The sequence below is a fragment of the Prunus mume genome, linkage group LG2 (assembly GCF_029339155.1).
Source record: "Prunus mume cultivar Tortuosa linkage group LG2, ASM2933915v1, whole genome shotgun sequence".
NCBI lineage: Eukaryota > Viridiplantae > Streptophyta > Magnoliopsida > Rosales > Rosaceae > Prunus > Prunus mume.
In genome coordinates, this window is record NC_142699.1 from 33,255,266 (window position 1) to 33,264,814 (window position 9,549).

General features: G+C 36.5%; 1 protein-coding gene across 1 annotated transcript; it reads left to right on the forward strand.

Annotated features, from left to right (window-relative positions):
* The first annotated feature begins 2,523 nt into the window (after positions 1-2,523).
* Positions 2,524-8,638, forward strand: LOC103323346 (putative E3 ubiquitin-protein ligase XBOS32). Its single transcript, XM_008225334.3, has 10 exons — positions 2,524-3,718; positions 3,825-3,884; positions 4,024-4,095; positions 4,189-4,364; positions 4,455-4,615; positions 4,983-5,041; positions 5,139-5,185; positions 6,100-6,240; positions 6,626-6,717; positions 7,955-8,638. The coding sequence occupies exons 1-10, from the start codon at positions 3,524-3,526 to the stop codon at positions 8,476-8,478; spliced, it is 1,527 nt and encodes a 508-aa protein (XP_008223556.1). The 5' UTR covers positions 2,524-3,523; the 3' UTR covers positions 8,479-8,638.
* The last annotated feature ends 911 nt before the right edge of the window (positions 8,639-9,549 follow it).

The window sequence follows — 9,549 nt, forward strand, 5'->3', positions numbered from 1 at the left end:
TTTTGTGATGATATTCAAAGGGTTAAAAGTTTTTATTTGGTTGATTAGTAGTAAGGGAAGATCCTCAAATGTATATATATATATATATATATAGAGTTATTTTCTTATCCCAATACCATTGTAAATAGAGAGAAAAGCAGGAAATGGTAGTAGAAAATACATGGTGTCTGCACAGTTTGGATTATTAAACTACAGTATGAAGTAGAACTCACGAAGACAGTGGCTGGTTGGATCCTGAGCTGAGCAAGTGCCTGGTCCATTTACCTAGGAATTGGAAATCGGAGAAATTGAAAGACTATGGATTTTGAGAATTTTATTTTCACTTTGGAACTTGCCCTGAATTGCAAGACTTCAATTTAAATTGGCGAAGAAGAAGAAATGCATGACTTTAGGTTTTGTAATTTTTGACTTTCTTATGTAAATTTGGGTTTTGTCTCTTCCAAGATCCACGATCCGTCCTTCTTGTTGAGGTTGCAGAGATGGCGAGACAAGGCCTTCGTTTTGGTACAAGAGACAGAGAGTTATGATGGGGTGGCTGGGCATGGGGGCGATGAAGGTTAGGATGTACGATGTGGTGGCTAGGATTATGGATGTCAAACAGGCCATGTCGACCCTGCCTGGCCCATTTAGAGTCAGTCTATTTAATAAACAGGTTATGTTAGGTCCGTCCATTTATGAAAATCATCAATGTCGGCTCAAGCCTACAACCCTAGCCCATATGGGATCGGGCCATGCTCGTGTCGAACCCTATTATATGGGCCGATATGCACCCACCCAAATTTGACTTAGGTATTGTATTTTTTTTTTGTAAAATTTTTAACAACTTCATTTAAATCTTTTTTACAATTATGTATATACGAATAAGATTTATTATTTGTTGAAAAAAGAAGGCCAATAACTTCTTTTAAAGTTCATTTAAATAGAAAATGGCTAGATTATTGTTTGGGTTTTAAAAATTAAAACTTCAAAAATAAAACCATTATTTTATATATAAAGAAAACATTACATTTTAATATATATTATTAGAGAAAAGAAATAAATTAGAATTTAATATATAAATATAATAATGTATTATTTTTATCTAAAACAAATATAATTTAATAAATGGGCTTTAAACGGACCGATCCATTGGGTTTCTAGTAGGCACGGTCCACAGCAAACCACTGGCCTAGTCAGCCCATTGGGCCTAATTACCTCGTCTCGGCCCACCAAAAGATACAGTATGTGCCTTGTCGAGTCTTACTTAAGCGTGTCATGCTCGAGGCGGCCTAGTCTGTTTGCCATCTCTAGCTGGGATAAGGGTGTGCTTTGAAGGTACGGTGGCTGCATGGGTTGAGGTTGGCAGTTGTCGTGGCTGCACCAAATGGGGATGGAGAACTGAGGCTAGGGGTGAGGGTGGGAGCGGCTAGCAATTGGTGAGGTTCTCGGTTAGTTTTTATTTTTTTTATATTTTTTTAATGAAATTCATTTTTATTAGTTTTTATTAATTTTGTGTGCCACATCAGCATTAAAAAAATGGTATTCACATTTCCTACATCAACATTTAATATATTGGGTAACAAAGGGTCTCTTTTGTAGGATTTCTATAAGTTGCGATACCAGTCAAAAGAGTCTCCAAAGGTTGGTGGGACACGTCATCCTTCAAGAGGAGATACATCATGAGCCAAGTAATTTTTGTTTTTGACCCTCAACAATACACCATGTGCCATGCACATGGTCAAATGTAACAGAAAAAGGTAACAAAATTAACGATAGGACCATTTTTCCTGATTTAACTGAAGTTAAAGGACCATTAGGAACTATTTTTGAAATTGAAGGACCAAAATGCGAAGTGGTCAAAGTCCAGGGACCATTGAACCTAAAAACCCAGTTTGTAATGACCCTCATAGTTTGGGAGGTTTACTGTAGTTGATCCTTTTAACAATAATGTACCCTACTCTTATTAATTTTTTGTGCAATCTAGTTCCGTCATTAACTTTACTGTCAAAATTTATGTTAATTGCCTATGTGGCAGGGCTTAGCCATACCCATTCACTTCTTTTGATTCCAATTGAACGACATTTTCAGGCAATAGATGTTTTCCCACCCAAACACATTTTACACACAAAAATCCCGCCCAAACCCATTTGACATTAATTGTCCTAAAATACCCTTCAACTAGCATTGCAAGAAACGAACATGTGGGACACAAGCCTACTACGTAGGCAATTAATGGAAATTTATCTTGTAAAGTTAACGTTGAAACCAAATTACAAATAATTAATAAGATTATGGTACATAATTGCTAAAAATTAAAAGTGCATAAGCAAACATATCTTATGGGTGAAAATTTAGAGTATAAAATTGAAATTAACCCTAATCAAAACTAGAAAGCACAAATAATCGAAAAACAAAATAAGGTGATGAGTGTATTTTGTGGGTGGGATTAAATAAGTCCATGAGGATGAGGTGAGTCAGCTGCCCTGCGCGGACTAGTAACAGTTGTTCCGGAAGTAAAAAGGGCAGGAGGGTACGGACAAAGCCAACTACTAAGTTGACTGCCTAATAATATCCAATCATGGAGAGTCGCAGACACGCTTTTCTTGCAGGCTATTGTTGGTTGAGGTTGAGGAAGAAGCTGCTGTCTTTGTCCCTAATAAATCACCCACTTCTCTCTATCTCTTTTTTTTTTCTTTTTGTATTCTCTTTTTTTGGCAAAAATTTCCCATTTGAAGACAATCTTCATTTCATTCATTCATTCATTCATTCCTCCCTTCCTCTTGCCAAGCCCGTTATAGTGTACATTCTATCTTTGATCAGCTTCCTTTAAAACCCAGAAGGAGATTTTCCATCTGGGTTTTGAAGATTTTGATTCTTTACAGCTTATCTGATATTGGGGATCGAAGATTCTGTGCTGTTGCATGTGGGCAGTGAAGATTTTGGTTCTTGGGGGAATATCTGAAGTGGGTGTTGGAGATTTTTATCTTTTAAGGGAAATTTGGGATGTGGATTTTGCCGCAAGGGAAATTTTTTTGATTCTTGGAGGAATGTATGGTAGTGCTGAAGTTGGTTTGAAAGATTATGATTCTCTGGAGACGAAATTGGATTTTATTGGATAAGGTTTTAACGTTCCTGTATGTCTTTGTTGGTTTTCTCGAAGTTCACGAAATGTTTAACTAATCTGTGAACAGTAACATTCGTAATCTTTTTTGTTTATTGTTAGTTCGAGAGTGGTTTGTTGGAGAGTGATTTATAGTGAGATACTGACCGTTACAACCAATTTGCTTTTGAGAAATCTGTCATTGGAAGGAGGGTAGTTGTTTCTAGTTTGGTGCAGGGACGACCTTCTACTTTTATGTATAGAGAAGATAACTTTTTTTTTATTGCTCTCGATATCCTTTTTGTATATATTTTGGATGGATTAAGGATATGATGTCCTACATTTGAGGAAAATAAGGGAAGTTTGGAGAAAACAAGCAAAATTTTGGTTTAGCATGTGCTCATTGTTATCTCTCAGTTTTTGGGTTGGTAGTATTTTGGGGTCATGAAATTTCTCAGCGTTATGGGAAATTCATTTGGATGTTCAGCATCCGGAGAGCGATTAGTTTCAGCAGCAAGAGATGGAGATCTTCAAGAGGCCAAGGCCTTGCTGGAATGTAATCCTCGCCTGGCAAGGTACTCGACTTTTGGTGTTCGTAATTCCCCTCTCCATTATTCTGCAGCTCAGGGCCACCATGAGGTATAAAGTCTAATACGCATCTTCTTAAGAAATTGGTCTAATTTTGTTTTAAGGTTTTGCTTATCTTTTATGATTGATTGTATTTTTTTGTTCTCCATGTGTTTAGATAGTCTCTCTCTTGCTAGAGTCTGGAGTCGATATCAATCTCCGGAATTATCGTGGTCAGGTAAAATGATCTAATATGGTGGCTTTAGAAGTTTTAGCATTTGCAGCATTATATATATCAAAACTTGCTTTGTTATGGATTTAGAAATGAAGTTTTCTATCAAAAAAAGTGAAATTGTGGTCTATGTCTTGGTGAACAGACTGCTTTGATGCAAGCTTGCCAACATGGTCATTGGGAGGTTGTTCAGACATTGGTTCTTTCTAAAGCCACAGTAAGATTGTTACTTCCAATTCAATTTTTTCAATATTCCTTTGACATTGATAGGGTTAAGAAGTATGACAAATTTTGGAAAACTGGATTTCAGATTCACAGAGCAGATTATCTGAATGGGGGTACTGCACTCCACTTTGCTGCTTTGAATGGTCATTCTCGGTGCATCCGGCTCCTCCTTGTTGATTATATTCCCAGCACTCCGGATTTTTGGAGTACCTTAAGGAATGCATCAAGCAATGAAGAATCAATTGCAGAGTTTAACCACGAGTACTTCCACTTCCAGTTCCTTTTGCACCCTCTTTTTATCTTTTCCAATATTCTCTATTGATTTATTTTTCTCTTCTTTGCGTGCACCAGTGTTTTGGTCCAGATAATTAATAGGCCTGCTGATGGAGGAATCACTGCGCTGCATATGGCAGCGTTGAACGGCCATGTTGAAAGCGTACAACTACTTTTGGATTTAGGGGCTTCTGTTTTTAAAGTTACTGTGCAAGATGGAACTACAATTGATCTAATAGGTAACTTTAATTTATAATTATCCTTTTTCAGCAATTAGCATCATTCACTTGCCTTAGCAAATCTACTGAGTTGTTTTATAATATAGGAATTGGATAATACATAGAATACAACATACATTCATTCATCTTTCCAAGTTTTCAGCGAACCTTGTGAGTGTATTTCCTTTTCTGCTATTGTATAGAAAGTTATAGCCCAATCATATCTAAATTAATTCCTAAGACATTGTTTAACTTCGTGTTAATTGTAATTCCATGTAATGCTGTTGATTAACCTCTTGAAACATTAATGTTCAAAGACTCCCATCATTCCAATATGATTTTGCACAATGTATTTCCTAAACCCTAATTTATACTGATCATTTTGCAGGTGCTGGAAGCACAGCCCTACATTATGCTGCATGCGGAGGAAATGCACAGTGTTGTCAAGTATGTTCTTCATTTACACAAAAATATGTATTAATGTTGTTACATCCTTACACGTATTTATGCTCTGCTATTACTATTTTTATATGCTCTGGTTCAGATTTTGATTTCCAGGGGTGCCAGTCTGAATGCTGAAAATGCGAATGGGTATGTACCCAATGCCTGTTGTGTTACTTTTGATTTGTTTCAAAGTCTATTGTAATTTTCACTGGGAATATTTATTTTAATAATACTTTGACCTGTGTTACATGGATTCAAGTGAGTGTCATGATTGAACCTATATACTGCCCCCAAGTGTCAAATTTTCTTTGTTTATTTGAGCGATAACTGCATGTAATTTTGACATTATGTGATATCTGTTTAAATTTGGATGACTGACCACCTTTGGAATCCTGTTAGAATTACTTATCATCAAACTAGTCTTGCTCATGATAGAAATTGAATTCTTGTCTCGCCTTCGCTCGAAGTGTTCCTTTTTTTGTTTTTGTTTTTTTTGTTTTTTGTTTGTGTGCTGGTTTTTCTTTTCTAGCTTTGTGTTTTTTGCCTGGGAATCTGCCCCCTTGTTGTCTTCCCCTTTCTTAGCCTAAAGGGCCATTGGCTCCGTTGCTTTTTGGCACCATTGCTGCAGTGGCCTATGATTCCGTGTATCTGAAGTAGTGTGGTGCTCTGCCTGTATGGGCTGCTTTCTTGCTCATAATAAGAATACTACTCTGCCAATCCAAACTTTAAATATCTTCTCGACCTGGTTATCAGATTGTAGTGTTTGGATTAGCAGAGTTGTATTCTTATTTTGTTAACTGTGCCATTGGACCTGAAAATGTGGATTATGAAGTCAATAATTAGATAGATGCACGGTTTTAAAATTCAACCATTGGCCAGTAAAATTTAGGTCTTAATCCCATGGATCATTATATTTGGTTCCTTGAAGTGATATCAGTTGTTTCATGACTTCATTCTTTTTCTTTTTCTTTTCTTTTCCCATCTGCAATAACTTCATAATTCTCTTTACTCAACTACAAGTCTTTAACTTAACCCTGTTTTATGTTTTTATTTGTTCAAAGATGGACTCCCTTGATGGTGGCCCGTTCATGGCATAGAGACTGGCTCGAGGAAATCCTAAGCACAGAGCAGCAAGTCCAGTCACAAATTCTTCCTTCACCGTACCTATCCCTTCCCCTTATGAGTATTGTGAAGATTGCTAGGTGAGTATGTTTTGTTAAATCTATTGACTTAGTACTCTACTACAGAATTGTTTGTAATTTCTAAATTGGTTCAGTTCATGAGTATCTGTAATTCTGACTGCTGCAACTAAGAAATTAAGCATAGCCAAACTTCTCTAAAAGAAAGGAAAGTTATGTCATATGGATGCGTTCAGTCTACTTTAGCACCCCTTTCCCCAACCCACCCCAAAATAATAAATAAATAAAACTAGAAGAAACCTTCTTATTTGAATTGTTGGAGCATGTCAAAGTCAACAAATACTACTGCATTCCACATGCTCTCTGCCATCAGTTTGTTGATGTGGTTAGTTTTATATACATTTAGAAATGCTTCAACCTTATTCTCTTCCTTTGGTGCCATTTCCAGAGAATGTGGATGGAGGAACAGTGCTTCTTTATCTACATGCCAAGATCCATGTGTAGTCTGTTTGGAACAGCAGTGCACAGTGGCTGCAGAAGGTAAATTTCTCTTAAGAGTGCATATTATCACGATTCTCTATCTTTAGTAAGTTAACATGAAAAAACCACATAATTTGATGTATATACATGTGGGGAAAGTTTTTGGATTGTAGAAGTTAATGAATTTTTTTTTTTTTTTGGGCACCTGCATCTATGCATTTGAATATGTTCTCTGGGAAGAAAGAGATATAACACTGGAGAATGAGTGATATGGAACAAGCATCATTTTCTTAATCCCTCAATGTAGCAAATGCAACTCCAAAAGGCTCCCTGGTGATGGTTCATGTGGGAAAATTAAGTAGCGGTGAGAGTGTAGAATTAGAGGTAATGCTATAGCATTGGTTTGGGCTGAAGGAGATAGATAGATGCATCTAGTGAATGCTTTGTTCAGTCCTCAGTTCCCATTTTAGGGGTATTGAACATGATAGATGTATTTACCTAAAGTAAGGATTTTGATGTCAAACCTTATTATTGTATGCTTAGAGGAAGTATTTTTCCATTGAACTGGAAAATGTTTGTCTAGCTTCAGCGCTTCTCTGTTGTCACCCTCTTGTTGCTGGACAGCTTCTTTAGGCATGTTCCAGGAATCAATCATCTGATTGTGAATGTGTTACAGCAGACTGGTATTACATCTGCGCATGCAGTTATGATGCATTTGATCAAGTGTTACTACATTATTTCGTTCTTTGTTTAGGTACATTTGTATGTTTTTATGTAATTAGGTTTTGCACATTAACACTTTTTCTATGGCTTTCTTATCTCCAGAAAGACTGGTGAATCGGTACCAAGATGCACCTTGGTAGTGATAATTATTTGTTATATAGGGCCGCATTGGTGAGATGGTGGAAATTGCAATCGTGCCCTGTGCACAAATTAGATCATATTTTCTTATTTAATTACAGTAAGAATCTAAATGAAGTATTATAAATTGGGTACATCAGAACTATACCCCTTAACCGGTAGACTTGTTATGACCAATGGGCAATCCCCATATTTTGAAAATTCTGAGTTAATTGTGCAGTAGTCAACATATTAATAATTTCAGATTGGTTTTTTTTTGTTTTTTTATTTTTATTTTTATTTTTTATAAATAAATTTAATACATTGCTCATTTTGATTGTTTCATCTGTTCTCTGAGTTCTGAAATCCTTTTCTTCCTACTGGCTTTCTGCATGCTTGATGGTACAATCATGCATATTGTTGGTTGCCAAGGACAATAACAAATCTCGTGGTGCAGGTTGTGATCATGAGTTTTGCACAAGATGTGCCTTGTACCTTTGTTCCACAAATTGCACTACAACTGTGTCTCATGGTCCCCCAGGCTCAATTGCATGTCCTCTCTGCCGAAGTGGCATAGTTTCATTTGTGAAGCTTAGAGGAACAAGATCAGTGGTTAAGGAGAATCCAAGAACAAGTTTATCCCTATCATTGTGCTCATGTTCAACTGAGGAGCCAGATTCCGCCTCAATAACAACCCCATTATGCAAGCCTGAGTTCCGATGCTCCGGTAAAGCTCCTCTCGGATCTTTCCGGTCCTTAAGCTGCCAGAAGTTCCCATCATTCAAGATCAACTACAACCTTTGCATGGGAGCTCCAAATATTAATCCTTGTTTGGTTCCAAGCTCCAGTAATAGGAAGTTGCGGAACCATTTGGCTAGGTGCTCTAGATCCGGCTTTAGACGATCAGCATCTCAACCTGAGGGCAGAAGGTCGTGGTTTTCTGCACTCAGTCAAAATGTAACGACTGGCAGTGGATGCTGAATGGCTTTTAGTCCTTTGATTTTTTGTTGTATTCTGACTACTTTTGGATGTATTTTTTTCCACCTCATTTTTGTCCATAATGTGCTAAATCATCTTCAATTTGTGATGATTCTTGGATGGTGTAACATTGTAAATATAATATTCTTTTTTTCAAAATAAATGTTCTGATTTACAGAATGATCTCTCTCTCTCTCTCTCTCTCTCTCTCTCTCTCTGCTCATTGTTTGAACATAAATTCTGAACCATGTAACAGCTCTTCATTATGTTAAATTTATCTATCTTTTCTTTCTCCACCTTCTTGCCAAAAATATGGAAATACAAGGTGAACTTGGGAATCTTACAACTGCTTTGGCTGGACTTAGGATCTAATTATTCTTTTGAAAATAACATTACACTCATTCCAAAAGAGCATATCCACTAGGCTCACTGAACTCAAGTCAGTTGAGCATTTTATTAATTTAATTTCTGACACTGCAGTTTGGACAAAAAGGTCATGAAACACTGTAAATATATTTAGTATGAATTATTCACAGCCATCATGAAACACCCCCATGAAAATTAGGAAAACACATAATCTGTTGGCCCTTTTTCACTTTTTTTTCTTCTTCTGGTAATGGTTATTATATCAGAGAACATACACAAATTTGGTAGGCGACAAAAATGAAGAATAACATAACCTTCTTCAGAAAAATATTATTCAACAAACCCTATAGTACACAGTACATGGAGATAATACAAATCATATAAAACTAAGAACAAACTGCAAATCCATAGTACTTAATCAAGCTCAAGAGGGATAGATAAGGATGGTTAAGATAGGAGGGTTGATAAAGATGGAGGAAAGAACACAAGACAAGAAGTCAATGGAGGGTGGTGAGGATGGTTATGCAAAGACATAAAAGTCTTGCAAGATCAAGAAAGAGAGAAAAGACACGAGAAATGTAGGATGACACTAGAGAAGGTATGAAAGAGATCAAGTAGATGATGGTGAAGTGAAATTAAAAGAAAGAAGAAAAATAAAATAGAGAAGCTCAGTTAAGATAGCACCATGAAATATCAAACGTCCTCGGC

Excerpts from the sequence above, each read along its gene's own strand:
- LOC103323346 (XM_008225334.3), top strand. The coding sequence starts at position 3,524 with ATGAAATTTCTCAGCGTTATGGGAAATTCATTTGGATGTTCAGCATCC. Across the intron at positions 5,186-6,099 it reads AATGCTGAAAATGCGAATGG|ATGGACTCCCTTGATGGTGG; the intron begins GTATGTACCCAA and ends ATTTGTTCAAAG. Across the intron at positions 6,718-7,954 it reads GTGCACAGTGGCTGCAGAAG|GTTGTGATCATGAGTTTTGC; the intron begins GTAAATTTCTCT and ends CTCGTGGTGCAG.